The sequence below is a fragment of the Barbus barbus genome, assembly GCF_936440315.1.
Source record: "Barbus barbus genome assembly, chromosome: 33".
In the NCBI taxonomy this organism is placed as follows: domain Eukaryota; kingdom Metazoa; phylum Chordata; class Actinopteri; order Cypriniformes; family Cyprinidae; genus Barbus; species Barbus barbus.
This window is the reverse complement of record NC_136761.1, coordinates 2,197,467-2,224,019: the sequence shown is the minus strand read 5'-3', so window position 1 is coordinate 2,224,019 and position 26,553 is coordinate 2,197,467. Positions and strand designations below refer to the sequence as shown.

The 26,553-nt window shown below is 38.4% G+C and overlaps 2 protein-coding genes across 3 annotated transcripts; both read left to right on the top strand.

Moving 5' to 3' along the window:
• Positions 1–923: 923 nt before the first annotated feature.
• Positions 924–4,613, top strand: LOC306853123 (neurite extension and migration factor-like; the record flags this gene model as incomplete). The annotated part of the gene is made up of 1 exon (XM_079390319.1): positions 924–4,613. The coding sequence occupies one exon, from the start codon at positions 924–926 to the stop codon at positions 4,611–4,613; it is 3,690 nt and encodes a 1,229-aa protein (XP_079246445.1).
• A 7,042-nt stretch (positions 4,614–11,655) lies between these two features.
• LOC306853455 (E3 ubiquitin-protein ligase RLIM-like) lies at positions 11,656–26,182 on the top strand. 2 transcript variants are annotated; one of them, XM_079390883.1, is made up of 4 exons: positions 11,656–11,796; positions 12,588–12,781; positions 21,679–21,783; positions 21,892–26,182. In XM_079390883.1, exons 2-4 carry the CDS (start codon positions 12,613–12,615, stop codon positions 23,538–23,540), a joined length of 1,923 nt encoding a protein of 640 aa, XP_079247009.1. In that variant the 5' UTR covers positions 11,656–11,796; positions 12,588–12,612; the 3' UTR covers positions 23,541–26,182. The 2 variants fall into 2 exon arrangements, with proteins under 2 accessions (XP_079247009.1, XP_079247010.1); XM_079390884.1 differs by having other exon boundaries at positions 11,658–12,387; positions 21,892–25,551.
• Positions 26,183–26,553: the final 371 nt, after the last annotated feature.

Sequence of the window (26,553 nt, the reverse complement as noted above, 5' to 3'; positions counted from 1 at the left end):
ATCTGCAAGAAAAATAACATTATTCAATTATATCAACACCCATGATCTAGTCAAATTCTGATGGTACTTATTTAAGTACCACTGTTTCACTTATGTACATTACAAAAAAATTATCACAAGTCGCACAGGTATATTTGTAGCAATAGCCAATAATACATTGTATGGCTCAAAATTATCCATTTTTATTTTATGCCAAAAATCTTTAGGATATTAAGTAAAGATCTTGTTCTATGAAGATATTTTGTAAATGGCTTACTGTATATCAAAACTTCATTTTTTATTAGTAATATGCACTTCATTTAAACAACTTTAAAGGCAATTTTCTCAATATTTAGATTTTTTTTTTGCTCCCTCAGATTCCAGATTTTCAAATAGTTGTATCTCAGCCAAATATTGTCCGATCCTAAGAAACCATATATCAATGGAAAGCTTATTTATTGATGACGTATACATCTCAGTTTTGAAAAATTTACATTTATGACTGGTTTTGTGGTCCAGGGTCACACACATATATGTATCAATTCATGTATATTTTCATGTATATCAATTTATGTATATATGTATCAATGCAAAATAAATGTAATAATATTATAAACTGTTAATATTGTGCTTGTTTTTCTTTGCCTAGGTTCACATACTCTGAAGAGTAATCTAAAGCTGTATGTGGCCACAAAGCTGAATGGTGTCGCAGATGCTGCCTTACACACATCCTCCAGAGCTGCTGCAGTGAGCACAAAGAGAGACGCCTCAGAGCTAAATTGGCCTTAAAGAAGCACCACTTACCACAGCCACTGTCAACACAAACTAGAGGACCACCCGTCTGATGAGTCCTCAAACTACACAATATCCCTCACACCCTGTGCTGCCAAGGGCTTGAGCCCCCTGGGCCTTACCAAGAAGAACGCAACCAGCGCCATTTCACCATGATCGAACCCGCGAGCATTCCTGGGCTCACACAAGACTGTTTGATTCAGCAGAGTCGTACCTGTCCCAGCTGCTTCATTGAGACCAAGGATATGTCCAATGTAGAGGCCAGCGTCAACCTCAAAATGTCTGACATTAGCCGAGATTACAGCACCTGTCCTATCTCTGATATTAACATGCAATGCATGAGCACTAGTGAGACGGGAAGTTACGGAGACCAGCTCCTCTCGGATCAGCTTTTGAGCTTTCCTGTCCCCAAAACTCTGCTAGTTGAGAAGAAGGACACAGAGAAAACAGACTTAGATGATTCGGCCTCCAAAAACCTGTATGAGGGCCTGCTGTTAGACAAGTGCAACGGAGAGGATGGTTTGCTTACTAATTCAAATCAGGACTGGGGCTACTTCGAGTCCTTCATTAGCGAGAGTAAGATGGAATTGCTTGATCTCTGCTCCAAGAACGAGCTCTCCGTAAATCTCTTCTCTGAAGAGGATGTGGACAATTACATGTTTGATGACGATGATGACTCCACTCTAAGTAGCGATGTGTGCTCGTTAAAGATCCGCTACGAGTCCTTCCAGGACAACATGAGGGAGAAAACCAATGTTCTGCAAGAAGAAACCCAGTTCAACTTTTTCCCAAGCGTCTTGGTGAACTGCACCAAGAAAGAGGCTGGTGGGGTAAAACAAGTCGTAGATGAGCTACCACCTAAATTAGAGGAGCTCGGATTTCAAAGTGACAGCAAAGGAGATGGAAAAGACTGCTCTGTAGAGCAGACACCTGATTATAGCCATAAAATGAACTTCATTGATTCAAGCAACTCTGCTGATGACTCAGGGGAGTATAGTGATGACAGCTCCTCCACCGTTTCCTCTTTTGACACCTTCCAAGACAACAGGCCCAAAAACTTGTTCTCACGAAAGAACGCAAGCTGCTCCAATCATCTGAACTACGGATTGCGGGCCAAGAGAAAAGTTAGGTATAGCGATGACTACTTGTATTATGTAGAGTCCACCGAAGGAGAAAGAAATGTTGAAAAGCAAGAGAAACCACCGATTGGTCCAAAGCAAGAAGAGGACCTTGACTGGTGCCCTAAAAAGAGACGAAAATACTCTCGCAAGGATCCACCTGTAATAATCAAATACATTATCGTCAACAGGTTCAAAGGAGAGAAATGCATGGCTGTGAAGCTGGGCAGAATCGATTCACACGACACGACTGTACGCTTAAATGAGGATACAATCGACAAATATGAGAAACTCGCACCTCTGAAAGATTTCTGGCAGGAGAAACAGAGAGAAAGAGAGGAACAGCTTAAGCTGGCAGCAGGAGATAAACACAATTCTCATCACCATGCCTTTAGTTCCAGTCCCCCCAAAAGGAAACACAAGCTAGCACACAGGCTCAGAATTCAGAGAATTCAAACTGTGGAGCAATCACCCAACACGCAAGGCCTCTTTGCCTCTGATCCCAGGCAGGAGGTTGCTTCTACAGATGAAACTGCCTCCATGGGAATGCCATTAACAATAGCCACCAGCTGTGCAAGCACATTAGACCCAAATGACATCATACACACTGCAGCCCGGAAGAGCAGATCACAAGAGAGGGAGGAAAGGAGAATAGGGAATAAAATATTCAGAATACATAAATTCAGAAGTGAAGCCAGACTTAGGAGCAAGAAAATGAGAGACCTTGTGGAGAATAGCGAGAGCGTGACAGATCTGACAGAAGTTTGCTCACTGCAGAAAAATATGGACGCAGTAGGAGGTGCTGAAGATGAAAACGTCAGCCCAGCTGCACACAGTCCCCATTTGTGTGAGAGTCAAACAGCTAATGCCACTGAAAAATTTGTTTTTGTGTCTAGCACCTGCTCCCCTAACAAAGAGGCATCGTCTGAGAATGTGGCCCCAAGTGTTTCCGTTATCCCGGGTGGCTACCTGCAAACATTGTTAGATGCCTCTGATTCTTCAGGTGGCACCGGTATCCCGTTTTTCCCCCAGCAGACCCAACACTCGTTGGACCTCTCTTTGGAAAAGCAGCAGTTCACCTCAATTCAGCTAGCGCAAAGCTGTGTCCTTTCTCCCCCATCAGAATCAGAGCTCCAGCAGTCTCCCCAGAATTGTCCGACTCTCACCCAGATGTGGCACTCCCAGCTTGGTCCCAACCAGCAATTCGCAGCTGCAGATATTGCTGAATCTGCGATCCAGCCCAGCAGCTTCACCGGAGAGATGGCTATGCCATTGTCTGCGAGTCTGACTGTGTCAGGCTACAGCCAACTGAGTCTGGAGAGCAACAGAATGCTTTATGAAAAGAATTACATGCCTGAGCAGCCATTGCCTCCTGATGCTGAGTTTCAGGCATGTCAGGGGCAGCCACAGTTTCAAAGAGCCACACTGCACACCGACAACGGGCGGCTCATCAGTTTCGACTCAGTTGGCTCGCTGTCAGCAACTTCTAGCAATTACAGCTCTCTGAGTCTTAAGTCCTGCGAGAAGGATGGCGAGGATGATGTGAACGAGAACTTTCTGGCCCACTGCAGTCCCAAACTGGTGATTCAGCAGAGTATCGATGCAATCACACCCCTGAGGGAGTCTACAGACTTGCTGGATATCTCCAACTTCACTCCGGATAAATTCAGACACACATCATTGTCAGAGCTCTCTCCCCCAGAGACGCCTAATTTATCCCCTCAGGTTATGGGCCGTGAGATGAAGATAGCTGGGAAGGCCGCTGACCTCCAGGATGGGGCTAAGATGTCGTGCACCAAAGACATGGACTGGAACTGCAAAATGATCGAGCAGCAAGATATGGCTAGATATTCAGTAGATGGGCGCGATTTTCAATTGCACATTTTTAACGGCGAAGACAACTTAACCCTGGGGACAAAGGAGGAAAATCTAGCTGACTTTGACGGTGATTTGATGAGTGCAAGCAAGGGGACTAAGGCAAAGAGGAAAAATAGCAACAAACAAACTGCAGGGCAGGGTACTAAAAAAAGCAAAGCACCAAGAGCTCCTAAAACAGAGAAGGCCAAAACTCCACGTCAGACTTCACGAGCATCTAAAAAGTTAAAGGCCTTGCTGGATGAGAAGGGTGGTAAAGGCCAGACTGAGAGCATTGCTCATTCGCTGAAGGACAGCGGCTCTGAGGAATGGACAGGAATAGGTAGTTCAGAGAGCAAAAATCAAGTCCACGATGACCAGCGAGAGTTTGAAGAGCCATCCAACATCTTGTCAAATATTGTCTCAGGGATGGCTGAAGTACAGAGATTCATGATGGCCTCTGTTGAGCCAATATGGAGCCCTTCAGCAAATATCTGCCTGCCCTCAGAGGCTAATAGCCTTAAGTTAAAGACTCTCAAAATCTTAGCAGGAACTTCTTCTGACCATAAGAAGAAAGGCAATTTGGCTACTGGGGGCACAAAAGGCAGAAAAGGTGGGACAAAAGGTGGCAAAAACCAGGCAAAGTTCAATGCCTCCTTGCCTTTTTTCCCTCAGTTGGCTTTGGGCTGCAACATGTTTGACAAGCCTAACCTTGGCGTTCCTGGTATAAATGGGCCAGCGCACAAAAAGATGTACCGTCACAAAACCAGTGCAAAATTCCCTCGGATTGAAAATCTAAAGGGCACGGAACCTGAACGAGAGCCAGATAAGGACATATCGTTAATGGCATCTTTTGAGAAACTGAGGTAATATTTTATATCTAGCTGCTGATGCACGTTCCTCACTTTCCCACTTCCTCCTCATTTCTTGACATACTTACACTGACTCAAGACCAGAGATGCATGGAATTACGTTATCCTTTACTACCCCCTCCTTTTTTTTGCCCCCGAAGAGGATATTGATATCTTGCATGAGAAACTTCTTGTACTCGCAAACTACCTATTGATTGATTGTGCAAGGCTTGATTGAGATTTTAAATGACCATGGCTGCATTTTTCTTCTGCATTCTTGTTTTTGCTGTTTTTTCCCCTCGCAGTTGCTGATTAGTTTTTGTCTGAAGAAAATGAAAAAAAAAAACTTTGTTAAGTGCAAATTCTGTTTTTGGACCTTTTTTTGTTCATTTCTCAGTGAATCTTGGTGCCCTTATGTAATTATATTTCACTCTTCAAACATGTAGCTATTATAAAATGTCTTTGTGTGAAAAAGCTCCCCATTTGATTATGTATGCTGAAACAGATGCCCTCCTCTCTCTTTATCCTTTTACTGCCTGACTTTTTAAAGTGTGAAATGCTCAGCCCCTTGTTTAGGATAACAACATCCTTCGTAGATCCCTAAACATTAACAGCACACAATGGGACCATTTTGTATGGAAGACATATCAGATTACTGTTGTTCTAATTTCTTACTCTTGGAATGTACTTATGATTTTCTCTTATCTACTATGCTTTTTACAGGAGTTGTACTGGAAATTGTCTTAGAGGGACATTTCTATGCCATGGAAATCCCAAAACGCTCCATTTTTGCTTTCTTTTTAATACTTTCATTTAAATAATAATAATAATAATAATAATGGTATTGAATGATAATGTTTATTGACTGGACTAATATATTACTCCTAACAGATTATTATTATTATTGTTATTATTCAGTATCATTGTACAGAAATGCTCTGTTTAAAGCAAAACATGAAATCTATCCGTGTGCCAAATGTAAACTTTCTGTACACATTTATAATCTGTATGAATACTAGCTGTTTCATTTAATATCCTGATGAATGCTGGCTGTTCTCCTTCAAGACTTAGCAAGATCTGACGTTTGTTTTTGGTTAGTAGTTTTGTTTCCTTTGGGGACCCTATCGTTTGAAGAGCACCTGCAGCTGACAGTGGTACAACCACTCAACCAAAACAACTCAACTCTGAACTTTTTTTTTTTACTCTTGTCACCTTAATTAATAAATTCCGTGTACCTCAGCATTACGTCTGCTTGGAATCAAAAAGAGAAGCAAAGATGGACTCTTCTAAACACAGGAAGAAAAATCAGAAAGGTGGACACGGATAATGTTAATTGAGGATGGCATCTGTCTGGTATCAGTCGACTAGCAATTATTTCACAATCTACTGTAACAGGAACTGTGAACATAATGTTTCATATTTCACGTATTTGTTGAATGGAGTTTTTTGATGGTTAAGAAACTGTAAAGAATGTCTCTTTTGCTTTAGTCCACTTTTACACATTTCCCTTCCTGTTTGCCATAAATAGTTAAGTTGCATCCTGTGCGAACAATTACATCTGACAACAACAATATATATTTTTATTATATTTCAAGTTTTTCGGTGAACTCTGTTTTGGTGAACATGCTATGTTTTATTTCATTAATTTTATTCAACCCAGGCTCATTGGAAATACGTGCTTGTGGTGATGTTTCTGCAACGCCAATATTATGTTTATAATATCCATGTTTCTTAGCAGTTTGAAAGTGAAATGTCCAGTGAGTGGCGCAAAAAAGCTTGCTTAATATGTAACAATGGCCATGTTTTTATTACATTGGTACTGGCACATATTGTTCCATTTATATTACGTTGCTTCAGGTGCGTATTGCAGCGGGTCAGAATTCAAATGTAGCGTCACTAAAAGGTTAATGCTCTATCGTGTTCCCGGACCAAAGCAAACCTATCCGATAGTGTAAATGAAAGCAAGAATTATATAAAAACTTATTCGCTGATGTAACTGTGCTATTTTAACTTATTTCTATGTCGGTTTCAGCTGTTTTGTCTAATGTTAGTTTCACAGGATTAACACCGGAGCGCTTCACCAAACAAGTACAACTCCGTATCGGGTGAGCTACCGAGCAAACTTACTTCTGTTAGAAAACCATACTTATGAAGCTGTATTTGTGATGCTAACATTCAAAAGTGTCATTTTTCAAATCTCGCAGCATGTTAAAATCATTTCGAGGTTATAACATAATATTGTGCAATAAATTGTACAAAGTCGCCTGAGTTTTACTGCCTCTAGTGTTCATTTTAACTGCAGCGATTCGTACATATAGGTAGATTTTTTTGAGCTTTGCAGAAATGTAGGCAGAGGCATGTGTTTCCAATGCGCCTGGGTAGGTTTTATTAGTGGCACATTAGTGCCCCCTAGGTTTTGTCACAAATTTCATCTCAATTCATTGTAGCTGGAAAACCTCTGAAACCAAATTCGTCCTTTGAAAAGCACCGAATCCATTGGCATTTACCACCCATAGATAATAAACGACACCTTTGATTTAAAAGAATCACTCTAGGAGGATATCTCAGGTAAAGTAATGCCTTATCTATAGCTTTTACCTTAGAAAGATTTCACTCCGTCCCCTTCTGCCTCCAGCCGGCCATGTTTAGCAGCAGGATGATGCTGATGAGGAAACTGCACATGGGCCGCTCGCCCGTCTAGCCTGCCTTCTCTCATTTCTGCCTGTTGTCAACTGAATGTACTTCAAGTTTTTTACAACGTGCCACTGTTAAGCTGCCTCCTCCTACTGGTGCTAAGAGGGTAACTGTATTCACCCAGAAATTATGACAAGGATTATAAGAATCGAAACCCTGCTCCTCTCTTTATGAATGTACAATATATGGTTCTGTTCTATGTTTTCACAACACAATTCTTTGTCATTAATTGGAATTGCTTTTGCCTTTTTGTTGGAGAAATTATTGAGCTTTATAAATATTGTCTAGAGTTGATACCAGAGGGATTCTTAATTAGCTCTCGACATCACAAAAATATTGTATATTTTTCTCTGTGCCAATTTGTAAGATATTTTGTAAGTGTATATTTTTCTTAGAAAGTGCTGTGAAGTATTAGTGTGTGTGTGCGTGTGTGTGTGTGAGTAACCTTTTTTGTGCCTCTGTAGGCAGTGAAAAGGATGTATAATGACAAGCTTTTGGTTTTAAAAACCAAAACATTAAGAAACAAAAAATGAAAAGAAATAAAAAAGACTACATTTTGTTGCAAGTTTTGTAAGAGGAAACTTATCTTGTTGTGAGAGTGCTGTGTTATCGTGGAAAACACTTATAGGCAAAAACAGTACAGACAAAAATTGTGAACTATTCGCTGTTTTATAGATTTTCATGTAAATTATTCTTGTATTATTTTATGTTGTATCTGTTGCAAAGGTTTTAAATATTTGTGAACAAGCCTGTATGGTGAAATGTAATATTGGTAACTTGCTGAGTTTTGTAATAATGTTTATGGAGTACATATACAAATTAAAAAGAGATTTTGAATGCTGCCTTTTGAATGTTGTCACATTTCTTCCATTGCTTTACTCTGTTAATGCCTAGATTAAATGTGAACAGAGATGACAGTAGCTGATGCCATTTCTTTTCCTAGTGCATTTAAGTATTACATTTAATGTGGCATGTTCATGTGCTCTCTCTCTCTCTCTAAAAGTCAGCAATGCATGCCTGAATGGTAAATATGACATGAATTAGGGTTTAATGAAATGTTTACCCATTTCAACTGTCATCATTATCATGGTATGTTCTGGTTGAGAGTATTAATGACTTCCAGTGACTGAAACTGGTTGTTGTGTTCAGTTTTTAATCCCATTATATTCTTGGTTATATTAGCATCTTGGCACAAACAGCAGTTGGATTCAGTTAGACCAACAGAGAGGCCTTTATTATTGGACAGCTTAGTCTCATTGCTTTATTGGTATATCATTACAAATATTGTTTTTCTTCATAGCCTGATTTATACGGGAGACCACGGCTGGTTTTTAAAAATATCTGCATCTCAGTAAAAGACGTTTTGAGTCAAAAGTCCAGTTACACCAAATGCGTGTTTGCTCCAACACCAAAAGTGTCTTAAATCAGAATATTGTGATATTTTTGTTGGTTTGGTAACGTTTATTCTACACTCTCAGAAATCAAAGTACAAAAGCTGTCATTGGGGCAGTACCTTTTCAAAAGGTACACCTTTGAACCTAAAGAGTGGATAAAGGTACATATTAATAAAAGGTACCCCCCCTAGTGACAGCTTTTGTACCTTTATTTCTGAGAGTGAATGAAATGTATGTGCTTCCTCTAGTAGCTTATGACTGGTGCTGTCACGGTACCAACAAAGACAATGACGACAAAGGTAACCCACAAAAATGGCCTTAATTATAATCCACACGCTATATCGTGAAAGGTAATCATTCTGGGTAACACAAACATATGTGACTCTAAACAGTAACCGACAGTGAACTGAACAGAAAGGAGACTTTAAATAGGGTAGCTGACGAGGGGCAAACCGGTGATGGGAGTTAACTAATAATGAGTAACGAGCAAATGAACTAAAGAGCTTAAACTAGCACAAAACCATTTAAGGGAAAACAAGAACAGGCAGACGTAACAAAAAGACAAAACTAACCCTGCCAGTACTCCCCTTCCCAGAAAGTGTGATCTCTCGTGATCTCTCCTGTTATCTTTAACAGTGCCACTGTCAGAATTGTTTCTTGTTTACTACTGTAATTGTTTTGAAGTCACCATAATGGTGATTGGTGATCCCATTTGTTTGGGATATTGGACATTGTATATTCATATTCAAATTTTTGATCTAGTCATGTCAGAAGTATGACAAATGAAAACATTTGAAATAAGCTAGGTGCCTGTAAGTCAAACTATTCTTAGCATGAACATGAAGATTTTATTTTAGCATTATTTAAGCATGAAGATTAGTCAGCAACTTATTTCATATTCATAACAGTTTGTGGATGGATCATTGGCTGAGATACGTCATTGAAAGATATGACTCAATAAAACTCGACATACAAAACACAACAATATAACATTCTGGAACAAATGGGAGAAAATGGTTGATCCAAGAATTCTGTGTTCAGTTTTATGAGAAGAGAGTGTGTGAAACAAGATATAACCAGGACGGGGATTGAAAAGCAAGTTTAGGATTTGTGGGTAAAGCACCTCCCTTTTTTCAACTGTTTGTCTTATTTTCGTTCTGTATAAAATTCATACAAAGTGGTGAAAAAAAACAAAACCTTGTACTTACCGATCATAATTACAATATAGTGCATACAGCATTATCAAATTACATTAATACTGGCAGTGGAGTATTTATTAATATATATATATTTTTTTTGACATTGTGATATTAATCTAAGCGTTTATTTTACAGAATAACCTGCTAACCTGCATGACAACCAAGCTTTAACAGGCTTTGTACAGGGCCCTGTGATGAAAGCGACCTCTGTGTTTTAGAGACTATTCATTGAGCCAGGAGATGGGCCCTGTGAAATGTAGCATTGGCCCTGCTTCATTGATCTTTCAACATATCTTAGATGTAAGAGGTGTCTATCAAGATCTAACTACTGGAGTGCCACAAGGTTCAGTACTTGTCCCCTTCCTCTTTTGAATATCTTTATTGGGCCCACTGTACATACAGGCACATGGCCCATCTAATCAGACAATCTCACAATCCCAATGTTTTTTTCTGCTTGCTTTTCAGACATTCAACCAAGAACTGCCAAAACTACTCGACCTATTACTGTCAAAACATGTGGGGCCTCATTTATAAAGTGTTTCGCAGAAACCATCCTTATGGAATCTTACGATCATCTCTCACATATATATATGTAATTCATAGAATGAATGTATACGCACAGAAAATGCGTACGTGAATGAATGAATGACAAAGACAGTTTTTACAAATATGAGTGCTGGCATGGATTTAAGCATACGCACACTTTATAAATGAGGCCCGTGATCGCAGCAGACCCATCAGTCAAGCACAACATCAATGTGCATCTGGACACCAGTAACACCAGCTAGATCAGCCAGGTGTTTCTTTAACAGGATCTTATTGGCAGATTTGAATATTTTTGTATACTAGATTGTTTGTTTTTCTAGAATTCTGAAATGTATTAAGCCACTACTAATATTTTTTTTTATTATTATTTATTTAAATGTTTGCTTCTTGCAAATAACAATTTGTTATCAGATGTCATCTGTATTTCTTTTTGTTGGTAAATTAAAGATTGTGTTTCACATGTGGACTTTGAACATGGATCCTTCCAAAAATCATGATGACTTGATGACAATGACATCTGATAATCAGGTACTGGATTTTTTATAACAAACACTTGATTAATAATAATAATGAATTCACAAAATATGTTAATACATGTAGGCTACAAATCTGTCAACCACAAAACCAGTCTTAAGGGCCAATTTTTCAAAATTGAGATTTATACATCAACTGAAAGCTGAATAAATGCGCTTTCCATTGATGTATGGTTTGTTAGGATAGGACAATATTTGGCTGAGATACAACTATTTGAAAATCTGGAATCTGAGGGTGCAAAAAAATCTAAATATTGAGAAAATCTCCTTTAAAGTTGTTCAAATGAAGTTCTTAGCAATGCATATTACTAATCAAAAATGAAGTTTAGATATATTTATGGTAATAAATTTACAAAATATCTTTATTTAACACGATCTTTACTTAATATCCTAATGATTTTTGGCATAAAATAAAAATGGATAATTTTGACCCATACAGTGTATTTTTGGCTATTTCTACAAATATACCCCAGCGACTTAAGACTGCTTTTGTGCTCCAGGGTCACAAATGGTTGTGTACATTTCAGTGTTAGCTTGTGTAATATTTAAGGTAAGATGGTGTAAGAATGCACCTTTCAAATTAATCTCTTTTACTGGGATCTAAATATGTCACAATTTAAACATACCTCTGTAAAGCCTGTCACATATATCGTACCTCTTAAGACTTTTAAGTTGTATTACGGTTCCGCGCACTTCCGCACACCGGAAGTAGATTCGACGCTGAAGAGACGCTTGAGAAAATGAACTCCTGAATAGCTGTCAAGATTATCATTTACAAACATCTACGAGGCAGATACGGAACCGTGACTAGTTAAGGCTTCGACGCGTTTATTAAGGTATTCTTCCGCGTTTTTCTCATTTCGTGGGTCAGTTGTTAAGATCGTCGAGACGGAGAGCTCGCGGACTGCTGGCTGTTTTTATCTCATAGCCGTGCTAGCGTTAGCTTCGCCTTAGCTTAGCATGAACAAGACCGCTGTTTCTCTTGGGCTGTGCGAGCGAGCTTAAACCCGGTTTGTGCTCATGCTACAGCTAGCATTAGCTTTACCCCTTTCCTCAGTTCATGTCTGCGAGAGGTTTGTCGTCACACATTGCGAAATGCACCGTTAATGTAATATTGGTTATTTATTTGATGTTTTAGCAGCACATTTATGCTCTGACTTACACTGGGAATTCATTTACTGTGTTAATTGTATGTAGCATCAAGGACACACGTAAAGGTTGCCTTCCTTGAAATTCCTGAGCTTTAGCCTGTTTAGCTCGCTGATGCCATTTTGTTTTCAGTCTCCGGTTGTAGTCAGCTAACTATAATTGAACAGATTTGAGAGATCACAGTCCAACTCTTAATATCACGTTACTCTTTAATAACTTAAAAAGATTATTCCAGTCAACGAGCGCTTTCATCTTTTAACCGGTTTCACTGGCTCCAGGTAACAGTAAAACACACACCTACAGAAACTGTGTGGCAGTGTCATGCCAGTATTATCATTTGATAGTGATGGTATCATATGGCTAGTAATGGAAATACTATGTTTATTACAGATACATGTCTTGTTCAGTTTGTGGTCAGTGTATCTGTGTGTGTTTGGTCTGATTGACACTAACGTGCTGTTTCTGCTGTTGTGTGTAGTTGGATCTGACAGCTGGTGGCAGTGATGGAGGGTCAGGATAATGCAGATCAGGGCAGCAGCGATCAAACTGAAATACAACGCAGAAGACAGCTGGACCGTCTGGACAGAGAAGAGGCCTTCTACCAGTTCGTCAACAATCTCAGCGAAGAAGACTATCGGCTCATGAGAGACAACAATCTGCTTGGCACCCCTGGTAAATCCTTTGTTTTTTAAACATTTTTATCAAGATTAGAAAACTAAATGTGCTTTACAGTGATATTTTGGTCATTGCTTGTGGTGTAATAGAGCAGTGTTTTGGTTTAAGTGGTATTATTGGGTTGTAAATTGAATGAGGATTTCAGTAGAATAATGGATAATTATACTTGGGTGAAGCTGAAGTTATAGTTGCTGCTGGGTTTCAGTCAACATCAAGTAACACGACTGCACTTGATATGACGTGCTTATTAGCGCACATATACAAGCTACATGTGATGCCAGCTATATGCTCACAGACTTATTCTCGATGTTTTGGATTTCAGGCATTAGGTTTTCTTTCATTCTGTAGAATGAAATATCCCTTTAGGGTAACTGAAGGATGAACCAAATCCACAGACAAAAACAATTATATTTACAAATCAAGGTTTGATAAATGAAAGTTATATATTTTTTCATTCTTTCTCTGTTGTGGAAGATTTCACACAATTTCTGTGCTGCTCCTTTCCATACAGTGAAAGAGGCTGTGACTCCTAAATTGACCAAAAATAATAAAAAGAACCACAGAAGTAGTCCATACTCAATCTGCGCCGTTACAAATCCTCAAAAGCCATACAATAGCTAGGTGCGAGGAACAGACCAGAGTTCAACACATTTATTGTACAAAAGTTGCTATCAACAGGTCTACCCTTCCACTGTAACTCTGTCATCCTATTCACGTGTAGACATTCATAATGCATCACCACACCTGGTTTGATGCCGGCGATGACAACCAGTGATGCTACACATGTGATTCAAGACCAATCACAGCTAGTGATGCACCTAAATGAATTGTTTACTGAAACGACAAATGCTTTCATTTAGCCAAAACTGAACATATTTAAACTCCTCAGGATATCAAAATATACAATATTTATTTCGTTAGTGCACATTGTTAATAGGGTTGGGTATCGAGAACCGGTTCCAAATTTCTAAGAACCAGGTATTGGATAAGACACGTGCGTTTTGATTCCGCTTAATGATTCCTGCGTCCGCATTTTAATGTTATTTTAAACTATTTAAGCACAGGAAGGGAAAGAACTTGCACACTGTTCTGAAGCAAGCTCGGAGAACAGCAGCTTTGACAGCGGTCCCGATGCGGGTTCCCGACCTGTGTCCGTTCTCCAACCGTTCCGTGCATTTCCACTGCAGAAAAGGGACTTCTCTTTCACATTTATCGACCAGTATGCACAAAATACGTCAGTATATCATCATAAACGCAGCTGTTTTTTTGTCTTAAGTGAACGTAGCATGTGTAACAGTATTTTTAGATCAGTGTGCGTTCAGTGTTAAAGAGACAGCAGCCTAATAAACGCGCTTCCTGTCAATAACGTTAATCAAAGAACAAAAGAAAATGGTAACACTTTACAATAAGGCGTCATTCGATAACATTACAATGTATTAACATGAACGAACAATGAACACTACATTTATTGCACTCTTTATTAATCTTTGTTAATGTGAGTTAATAAAAATACAGTCGTTCATGTTCATTCACAATGCATTAGTACATTAACTAAGATTAATAAATGCTGTAGAAGTATTGTTCATGCTTTGTTCATGTTAAATAATGAACCTTATTGTAAAGTATTACCAAGAAAATCCTTAACTGATGAATATTTTAACTTGAATGAAGATTAATCAATTTTTTTATGAAAAGAAAACTATGCAGTGTTTTTAAACTTTTGATTTCAATTTCTGTACCTGAAGTTTGTTCAGTTTTATTTTTTATGCTATTGCTAACTGATTAGTTTGTTCCTATTTTATTACTTACTGTTTACTTGTCTTTAACAATTTAATGTTTGACATTTATATTAGTCTTTTTTTTTTTTGGTATTGTTTGGTAAAACCATAGGCAAAAAAACAGAATAAATATGTTTGACTTAATTTTTTGTTTAATGGATTTATCTATCTTATTGGAATCAGAATTAGGAATCGATAAGAATTGGAATCAATAAAATTCAAACGTTACCCAACCCTAATTGTTAGTCTTAAAGTGGACAATTAATCCGTGCAAATTAATGCACTGAAAAAAAATAGTTTGTCTTGGTAATCTTTAATCAAAATCTGATCATTTGCTTCCGCTCTGGAATGGCATTCCTTCTCTGATGATGTCAGTTTGACGGCTTGGGCAGAATATGCTTAACCACGCCCCTCCAACTAGGGCTGCACGATATATCGTTTCAGCATCGATATTGTGATGTGCGCATCCGCGTTTGTCACATCCCAGGATGTGCGATGTTCAGTATACTGATCATTATATTTATGCTGATTGTTTTCTTTGCTCACACACAGACACCGTGTCTGCACCGGATGCACCTCAACAGCTGGAGTCTGTCTACACTGGACGCAACAAAGCAACTGTTGCAAATTATTTGAAGTTTGTGTCAGTAACGTTAAATCATAAATATAACACAGCATCAGTTTACTGCCAGGATTTGCCGCGCCGCATCCAGTGTAGACAGCGTCACTGATTATTAGGGCTGTGTATTGGCAAGAATCTGGCGATACGATACGTATCACGATACAGGGGTTGCGATACGATACATTGCGATACTGTAAGCAAGGCGATATATTGGGATATTTCTTATTTTAGGAATAGGTTATATATTTTTTAGGAAAGCTGTCATTAAGAACACACCACCATATGCAAACCTTAGCAAAAAATAAATAAATAAAAATAGTTTAACCAGAACACACTGCATTTGCAATAATCAGTCCCTGTAACATTCAACATTATTGAACCACTTTTTGTGCAGTACGAGTAAAGCGGGAAATATTCAAGTGCTTGCAGGATTCTTTAGTTAAATGTATGTATAAAATGTATTTTATAAAAAGATAAAATATATATTTATGGACTCTACTTTAAAGTTTCACAGTTTCGTGCACTGCAATGTCATAACATTTGATCAGAACAAAAAATGACATCTGCTTAATATCAATGAAAAATACAGTTCTTGCTGGATTCCTAAAGAAAACAAAACAATTGTAAAACAATCAAATAAATACAGATGTTAAACTTTCTCAGAACTTTTCAACTTGGATTTCACAGGTTTTTCAGTTTGTATTTATGTTCCGCGTGGAATCGCCGAGACCGCGACGCGTGAACCGCCCCAACTGCACAAAACACCCCCGAATTACGAGAGAAAGCTGCAGCTGCGCGGCGACTCTACCGCCCGCCGCGCAAAGGCTCTTCAACACGAGACGCGCAAAAGCCCAAATGGCACCACAGTTCAGCTTAGTACACCGAAACGAGAGCTGGAACAATTCTTTCATCCTCCATTACTGGCAGCGAACTATATTAACGCTAACATTACTGGAGTGCCCTGATGCTAGTGTTTCCTGTCACTGTTTAAGTTCAGAGATGAACGCTGATATCTAGCGGTCGGGATATAAACTCAAAACAAAACAACTGCCATGAATCTTGTATGATTTATTTTTTTTAATATCGATATTTCGTTTTGGAGAATCGATACAGTATCGCCAAACAAAATATCGCGATACTCACGTGTATCGATATTTTCTTACTGATTATAATGGGTTCTATTGTATTTTGTTGTGCCGCACCGCTCGCGTCTGGTTTAGACACGGTGAGAGTCACGCAGATGCACGTGAACACTGAATTCCTTCACTTCCGTGTTTATTTGTGCCTGAAATGACACATACGTGCGAATTTGTCAAAATGCATGTCTCTGCAGGTATCCTTGTAAACACAGTTGCTTAGGTGAAGGTAAACAATTGAGAAAGACAATGGATGTATAACAATATATTGGTTCACAGCAGTTTAATGTTCCAGAGGCTTTCTGTGTCATGAATGTTAATCAAACAACAAAAATCACTTTTGTAGCTTAAACACAGATTTATTGGATTTAATTTACAGTGAAGACTATGCCGTGCTATTTTACATTTGATTATTAAATGTCTGTAAGTGAATACTGTTAGAATTACCAGAAAAATATACAGCACTCTTTATTTCATTTGTATCTTTGTTCTGTATATTTATCTATGCTTGTAATTTGCTGATTTACTCACCTACAAAATCACCCCAATCATTGATTTATTTTTTTCCAAATAGAGCTATTCAAGTCATCTGGTGATTATTATTTTTTTTTTTCTATTTTTTTTTTTTTTTTTTCATATCACACTATATATTGCAAGAAAACTAAATCTCGCAATGTGTTTTTTTCTATTATCGTGCAGCCCTATCTCCAACCATTTGGTTGCTATGAGTGAGAGACAGGGAGGAGGAGCGTTGAAATTAAATCCCGCCCTCTATTCATTATTCCATTTCAGTTGGAAATACATCACCATATTTGAATCCATGAATTTATCAAATCTGTTGTATACAGACATTTACATTGCACATACGGCAGTTTATATCAACTATAAAATTATTTCTCCATTTTGTTGTTAAATATAAACATTCAAAGAATTGCGGTCATAAAACAGATTTTAATTTTTTAAAATTAGGCCCTGGACAAATTCAGCCCATCTGGGCCACAAGTTTTTCGTGAATATTTTGCTGGGTTATAGGGCCTTAAATTGGAGTAAATAAATGAATAAAAAAAAAAATACAGGACAGAAACAAATAATGATGATATTACTGAACTCTTAATGAACGTAATAATGCATTTTTGTCACATAGAAAGGAACTTGAGCAAAGCAATGATTTTGAGCTAGAATGCAGAAAATGTACTGCTATTCAATTCTGTCATCATTTCCTCACTCTGATGTCATTCCAAACCTGTATGACTTACTTTCTTCTGTGGAACACAAAAGAAGCTAATTTGTTTTCAAACCACTTTGGTTACCCTTGATTTCTACTGTTTGTATACTGTACAGACATTTCTTGAAATTTGGAATGACATGATGGTGAGTAAATGATGACCATTTTAATTTTGGGGTGAACTATCCCTTTAAAAACTTTAACATTTGTAAATAGTTAATACCTAATTTATATAAGACACAATTGATCTTTAATCAGGCTCTAATTGAATTAACATTTTACTTCAATTAAAGTTAATTAGAACTAAACATTTAAAGCGAAAGAAGCTATTAAAGATATACTGTTAAATCATCCCCAGACCTAATGAAATTTAATATAGTTTCATAGAATCCAGAGTTTAACCGACTAGTATTAGTAAGATGGTGGTCACAAGTAAAACCATCCTCATTACCATATGTTTTTTTTTTTTAATATAAAGAATAATAACAAACTGTGGAATTTGTAAAAAAATAAATAAATAACTAAACGTGTAGAAACTACAAAAACAGCTTCCACAATTTCTCAATATTTAATATAATAACAGTAGGCTAACCTTTATAATAAATGCATTCAGCCAAACACAATAGGCAATTTGTACAGTGTTAATAATTGCAAGTTAAATGACTGTGGTGCTGAATTGACAACTAATTATGTACGGGCGTTTTCCAATTTACCTCATCATGCAGTTTACATAGTCATGGCTGTTTTCAGCTGACATCCATACAGAACCTTTAACGTTCTCATATCACACGACTATATAACTAAATTTTGTATCACATCTGAATGGATCAAGCGACTTGAGCTGTTTTTCACTTTACATCGTGTCGGAAGCGCAGCGCACGTTCTTTAGTGCTGTGTGGGTGACTGATCCTGCTTTTATGTGCTGCTGGCGGAAGCATAGGGTTGCGCCGCTTCACATTTTTTAGTATTTGCTTTTTGCAGTTTCGCATGCACTGTAATTTAAAAACAGCGCCTAATATGGGGGAGGTCCCTCGCTTCCGCGATCGGCTCACCGGGAATGTCCCGGTACTCCTGATGGCCAGTACATTCCTGCATGCACATATACATTATATTACATAGACTAATTATTATATTTAGCAAAATGCTCCTCTAGATGTTTTTAGAGGCTATGGACATTGAATGGCTTTATTAAGGTATGTATAAATTTACGTGACTGATTAGCTGATGAGCGATTACATGAGACATGATACATTTCAGTAAGTTGTACTGTATTTTTCAACACCTTCTGATGTTTGTTCGTTTATTTTTTTTATTTTGTGTTATAACTAGTAGTAAACTGAAAGAGATGATCATATCACATGCCACTACAGCAATCTGTCTCTCCATTAAACAGCATAAAAACAATTATCATTTGAGTTTCATCATAAAATTGACAGAATTTGAATGCTGAGACTATTTTCTTATCACAATTTTTTCCACATTGTGTGCATGAGATGTATTTCTTAAACATCGCTGTTTCGGTCAAATATTTTCGGCAGCAAATGATTGTTTATCTTATTTATTGTTCAGTTTTGTGAACGCAAGCTACAATAAAAATTGGGAGATACATTTTAAGTTTCAGAAAAAGTTAATTCCTTTGTTTTGATTCAGAAATTGTGAAACCATGGGTTTCAATTCCAATTTAGTTTATTTTTGTAAGCAACCATTTTCCAATTTAGGTTTGCATATTATTTGACTGGTTTGCTTTTTGTTTCTGTGCTCGGAAACAATTAAACAAACATAACACAAACTTATGAAGACACCCAATCGTTTTATGTCCCAGGACAGTGGAGATGGCCAGGAGATGGCATTGAATGGACATTTCTTGTCCTGGTAAGTCCGTAGGTTTTCAGTACTAGGGCTGGGCGATAAAACGATAACGATATGTATCGCGATAGACACGTGAACGATATCAATAAAAAATGTGTTCGATAAAACGTTCGATATTTTTTATTCTTCGTCGGAAGAAAACAAAGGCTGCGAAACAAGTTTGGTTGCATTAACAAAGGCACTCGCTCTCTGGTAACCTAGCAACGTAGGGAGTGACACGCTAACAGCCAATCATGTAACAGTATCATGTTTGGTTGCGCCATATCGTTGTCTCGTGTCTAAGTGCGCACGCGCAAAAAAAAAAAAAAAAGTGCGCACGCGCGGCTGAGAGTGCACGTCTGCAGCCAGACCCTATTGGCTGGTCTGCTGGATTCCTCTTCATAAGCAGAAAATGAGTGCCGCAGCGAGCGAGGAAATTGTAAATAAAAGAGAAAGTCAGCTCCCAGTATGGCAGTTTTTGGATATTATAAGTCTGACCGTAGTCAGACCAAATGTCGTCTGCAAATTATGCAAGACCGTCGTCCCCGCCAAGACTGGTAATACCACGAACTTGATGTACCACCTTAAAAAAAAATATCAATAATTATCGATATCGACCGATATGAAACACTGATATCGTGATACAGTTTTCAGCCATATCGCCCAGCCCTATTCAGTACTGTCCTGTACTGTTGCTGTTTAATGTGGACTCTTTCTGGACAGCTGCTGCATAAAGACTAGACTTCAGAAAGTTTGAAAACTCCTGTCTGATGGCGAAATTCTGCATATCCAACTTCGTCAGAAGAAATTAGACCATTGGAAAGCACCTTGGATATGTTGTATCAAAAAAAGCTTGTCATGTCATTTGAAACGTCTTGATATTATTATTATTATTTTGATCTTATTATTATTCTATTGGCATTAACGTTCAATCTCACTTGGCCACATTTTAAATGGCAGATGTAAATGCACCCAAACGAATTATGAATGGACTGTGATCAGATCACTGAAGCCACATAATATTGCTGCAAATAACCATGTCACTTTTTATGGACTGAACCAATAAAGCATAATTTTGTGGGTTCTTGGCTTTTTCTTTTTATTCTGCACTACACATCTGGATCTTGTTTCTAATATTTCTCTTCCCAAAGAAAGCGCTTTGTTTTTCTCCCCTTTTCTTCGCTCGTAATACATATTACTGTAACATTGTTGCAATATAAATTATCGAGAGGGGTTTGTAAAGAGAAGCACACAGTTCATGCATGACAGTGACACCTCAAATATGCAAATAAAAATGTTGTTTAGAAATGTAGAGTATGAAACGTCTGCTTATGAATATCTAGAAACATTTAGAAAGCTCAAATTTATTGAAATGTGTTCAATAAATGCAATACTCATAGTTAAGTATGCAATACTCATAGTTAAGCTGTATGACATGTAGTACTCCTTCCTGAATAATTTTGCGTTTTTCCATTTGAAAGTCTTTTTTGTGACAATTTTGATTTTGTTCAGTAATCTTAATAACGCGTTCTTTAGAAAACTACTATTGCTTTTTATTTATTTATTTACTTACTATATTAAATATTTTGTTATTATACATATCTACTATTTCCAACCTGTTTCATTGTGTATCAACATTGACATTCAACAGTTTACTGCAGTTGGACATGCAGTGTTTTGCTTTTTGTTTTATGTGTTAAAAGGTTACATTTTTAATCATATCTCATTAATCAGGATGTTTTGTTGTGCCAGCCATGCAATTATTAATAAAATAATTTGAGTCTTGTTGCTTTCATTCACATTTCACCCTATCAGCCACCATTGGTTGACAAGCTCAGTTTTCTTTATGGTGTTGACATTTCCTCTTGAAACAGCAAGTTTGACTGCAACTTTGTTATAGACTTCGTCACACCAGTTAACTATGATTTTTAGGTTGATGTTGCTAGTCAGAGGCAGGTGTTATTAAAGGGAAATGATTCTAGAGAGCATTTTATTGGGTGAGCATTAGGAATTTCCCCTCAGTGCATCAGTTTTTGGACCTTTATCTCCGATGAACAAGACTGTAAATTTGAAGTGTGCTTGGCTTCTATAAGTTAATTTTGTTGATTTTATCTTTTAGAAGTGAACTGAATTTTAGATGACTTCCAACTAAAAGCCATGCATGTAATTGTCTGGATTTGACCCTGTGATCAGTGCATTAGATCGGTCAGGTTGACTTTTATTTTCTGCAAAACCCCCACTCTTTCTCTGGCATCTCAATTCTAACCCATTCATTTCTTGGTCAGGTGAAATTACGGCAGACGAACTGTTAAGCCGCCTTCGGCAGGTCAAGGATGGCCCTGAGTCGCCCAGCAATGGCTCCCCTGAAGAGAGAAGGGAAGAACCTGCTGGTAAGTCAACTGTTTTTCTGTTTATACAGAATCCATATCAGCCAGATGACTTTCCTTGTAATTCTTCCATTTCAATAATTTCTTAAATAATATTCTTGTCATTCTCAGCAACAGAGATGGAGGGCACTGAGGAAAACCCCAGTGGGGAGACCCTTCTTGACTGGCTCAACACCGTACGACAGACAGGGAATACAACAAGGAGCGGATATCGGGGTAACCAATCGTGGCGGGCCGTGAGCCAAACCAATCCCAACAGCGGTGATTTCCGTTTCAGCTTGGAGATCAATGTCAATCGCAACATAGCTGAGCAGCAAACGCAGACGGAAAGGCTGGAAGGGGGCCAGGAAAGACCAGATGGCCCTGTGTCTGAACCGGAGAGTCTTATGGAGACTGCAGAGGTGGTTGAGGAACCAGTGGTGGATGAGCTGGCGGTTATAGTAGAGCCAGAGCTTCCAGTTCCTAGCACCCCGGCCCAAAACACGGAAGTTATTGCGCCAGATCCACCAACTCCACCAACTCCGCCAACTCCAGCTCCCCCGACTTTGCCCCCAGTAGAGCAACCACGTAGGGGTCAAATTAGGGCTCGCAGTAGGAGCCCAGAGCAGCGACGGACAAGGGCTCGCACTGCAAGAGGTCGCTCGCCGATCAACCTCGAAAGATTAGACGGACTTCCACCTACCCAGCACGGCCTGCCTTCTCGCAATCCTGAGATCCTTCCAGAGCCCCAGGTTGAGGGAAGCTCGCGGACTCGGCAGTTGTTCCTGCCTAGGCAGAGCACAGTAGAAACAGAAACTCAAGAATCGGAAGCAGCTCTCGAGTTACCTGTAGCACCTCAGGAGAGGGAGGCAACTGCTGGAGAAGCAGGAGCCTCGGGTCGTCGACCTCCAACTATAATGCTGGATTTGCAGGTACGCAGGGTGCGTCCCGGAGAGTACCGCCAGAGAGACAGCATCGCTAACCGTACCAGGTCTCGTTCGCAGACCTCCAACAACACTTTACTGTATGAGACTGAGCGCGGAGGTTTCCGCCGGACCTTCTCCCGTTCGGAGCGGGCAGGAGTGAGAACGTACGTCAGCACTATCCGCATTCCCATTCGCAGGATCTCGGACACTGGACTCGGGGAAGCCACTTCTATGGCTCTGCAGTCTATGATTCGTCAGATCATGACTGGCTTTGGTGAACTTAGCTACTTTATGGACTCAGACTATCCAGACTCGAACCGTGAAGACAGCCCAGCTGCAGACCTCACTGATGGACTGGTTAACCCTGATGATTCTACCGAAGCCGCTGCAGGTGAAGCGGACTCCTACCTTCCTGGAAATGGAGGCTCTAACCAGGGTAGTTTAGAGGCACGGACAGAGGAGAGGGAAGTGGAGGGTGGAGCTTCCGGTGCTAGCAGTCCTCGGGAGAACCGAAGCAGACAGCGTGCGCCCATTAGCTTGGATGAAACCGGATCTCTGCCCTTTCTGCGACTCGCGCACTTCTTCTTGCTCAATGAGGAAGATGACGACCAGCCCAGAGGTCTCACCAAAGAGCAGATCGACAACCTGTCCATGCGAAACTTCGGCGAGAGCGATGCGCTCAAAACCTGCAGTGTCTGCATCACGGAGTATGCCGAAGGCAACAAATTACGGAAGCTGCCCTGCTCTCATGAATACCACGTGCACTGTATCGACCGCTGGCTCTCAGAGAACTCAACCTGCCCTATTTGCCGCAGAGCGGTTCTGGTTTCCACCAACCGAGAGAGTGTTGTCTAGCCAAAGTTGGTTTTGTGGCACTTCGACATCAATTCCTCCCTTCCCTTTACATTTATTAGCTAGTCATGTGAGAACTCGTATTGAGATTTTTTTCCCCCATACATCCTATATGAAGCCATCAATAAATTTGATCAGATTTGCTGGTTTCCCCCAATTTACACATCAGTGTATTTTGACGCATCTTACAATGGAATAAATATTGGTGCAAGATGAAGCCCTGATCATTTACTTGTACTGAACATCAACATTCAGCAAAATTATAAGTTGAGGGGCAATGTAGAGTGGTACATACACTTTCATACTAAAAGAGAGATTTGAGTTGTACTTTTATGTGTTCCATATCAGATGATGAAGTTTGCATTTGAATAAAAATGAATAATTTGAGCGTCAAGAATAGCATTAAGGATCAAGAAAAGTGTATCATGCTCATGCACAAATACATTGCAATTGGAAAATACATTGAAACTGCTGCATCTAACATGATTTTGGTTTCATACAGTGTTGGTTGTGTTGGTATGAAAGCATAGTGTGTGATGTACCAGTTGCACCGTTATCATAAATGACTAAATACATATAAATAGTAGTAAGTTTCACAGTAGTTCTGAGTGAATTCGTCATCCTGTATAGTATAGACTTTGATTTGGCTTCTGAAGGTGTTCAGTAATACTGGTTTTGAAAAATATTTGGCCAGCCACTTTTTACAGTTACAAATATGCTGTAAATATGCTACGTGGACCCATCAGGTTGTATTTCTGCCCGTCTTCCCAAATGACGATGATGCATCAGTTGGCTGACTCAAATCGACTTCATATATCTTAAGAAAAAACTTGGCTACGTATAGGCAATGTCGTGCAATGCTAATAAGGAAAATGTAAAGGACATTTTGACACATTGACTCTAGTCTATTGTTCTAGTCTGTAAATATTAACATTTAAAATGAAGACTTAAATGGAAGTTTTTCTAACAGTTCTGTACATTGAGAATAGCATCGTTTATCTTACTCCGAGGAGGAAATTATTTTTCTCATTATATAATGGTTGGTTCATATGGGAGCTAAGGTCCTTTAGTCCCATGCTAGAAAAACAAAAGCAGTGTTATTTAGAAACAATAGATGAAATATCTGTCTATATTGTTTCTGTGTTGACTTGGGATACTAACCCTAAGCATAATGTTCTCCACCATGAGTTTCGTCATTATTTCATGTATCATAACCAAGCCAACCATTGTTAAAAATGCATATTCTTATGTTCAGAGGTCATGTATTATAAGAGCGAGTTACTCGATAGAATTTCTTAATTTTGCCAGCATATTTATAGCTTCTATTTTGAGTCATCTTTGACTAGCTTCCAGTTTGCTGTGTTTAAAATGAATAAAATGATTTCCTCACTTGACCGTTTCTCTGTGGCCGCGCCATCACGTTTAGTGCTGCTGTGGAAGAAAGGAGCTTACAGTGAATCTCACAGCCTACTGCTAGCAGCCAGTCTAATTTAGCAATACATACTGCATAATATGCTGTGAAAGGTTTTTATCGGTTCTGCACATTCTGGTTCGAGGTTTGTATTTACCAATAATATTGATTTTCCACAAATGTTCAGCATTATTTTGGTTTCTTTTGGTGACATTTGCTTGTATCAGCCCAGTGCTTACTGCACACAGACGTTGCACACTTTCGGCTTTCTTCTCGGATGAGAGACATCTACTAAATATTGATCAGTCTGTTCTGGCTTCATCAAGCCATAATGTTATTTGTATATTACAATAAAAAAAAAAAACATGTACAGCAACGTGACTGCGATTGTTTGTTTTGAACAAACAAACAAGTTGCATTTATTTTTGATGTGATTTCACTCATTTGTATTATTATTTTCCAGTACTACTGTTTTTAGTTTTTGCAAACACTAATATAAGTACCTCGATGCAGTTTTTCCTTGATCCTATTTTAAGACTTAGCTAGAACACTTTTCCCAGTTGTTTTGAGTGGATATGGTAAACCTACAATGATTTGTTCATTGAACTAAATCATCTGACTCTTATTTCATCACAATGATCTGTCAATTGAAAAGACTGCTCACAAATAAGTAACTTGTATTAATGTGAATGCATAGTTTTATGGAAACTGATGAACAATATTATATATTTAGATCATGAAACTTTGATAAGATCCATTGACACCAGATGTCATGGAACATGAACTAACTGGACTACATTATCTGTGGATGTGATATTTGATCATCAGTGTTCATCACACATAGTTTATGGTCCTAAATACCACTTTTCCAGACCATATTTTCAAATCTGACATCACTGTAGGAATTCTAACCAAGTCCAGAAGCGTTGATGAAAATATTAAGTAACTACACAGTCAAATCGAAATGTATTCAGGCACCTTCAACATTTCTCACATTATCACAGTTTATTTGCTATAGTTTAGAAAATAGTAATACAGCATGACAAGAAGTCAAGAGTTAAACTGTGTCAGAACAAATGAATCTTGATGAAGTCAGATAACTTTTATAGAAAGGTATGTAAAGAGTTACATTGAATAGCAAGCAGCTGTTAAATTTAAACAGATAATACCAGTTTAGGTCAAGCAATGCTTCATTTGGTTCAGTTTGTGGTGGAAAAAGGTCGCGTTAGCAATTAAAGAAAAAACACTTAAAACATGCTCAGGTCAAAGTGTCTGAATCTTTTTTGCTTTGAATTTTTATCAGTTTTACTGGTAGTCCACTGTATGAAGAGTTTGTGGGTATGATATGTCACAGGTTATTTAGCTATCCTCACTTACATAAATTAACTATAGTGTCCTGCAGCCACTTGTGAAAAAAATATATAAAAAATTATAACTGGTTGTCTGAATAATTTTTGGTTTGACTATATATGATGATATACAGTGAGGAACACTGCAGTTTGTTTTATCGTACTGTTTTTTTCTCTATTTTGTAGCTTTTTCCCCTTTGAGTTAAGAATGAAATATTCTTAACTTGAAACCACTCAAGCGGCTGTGATTGGTTCA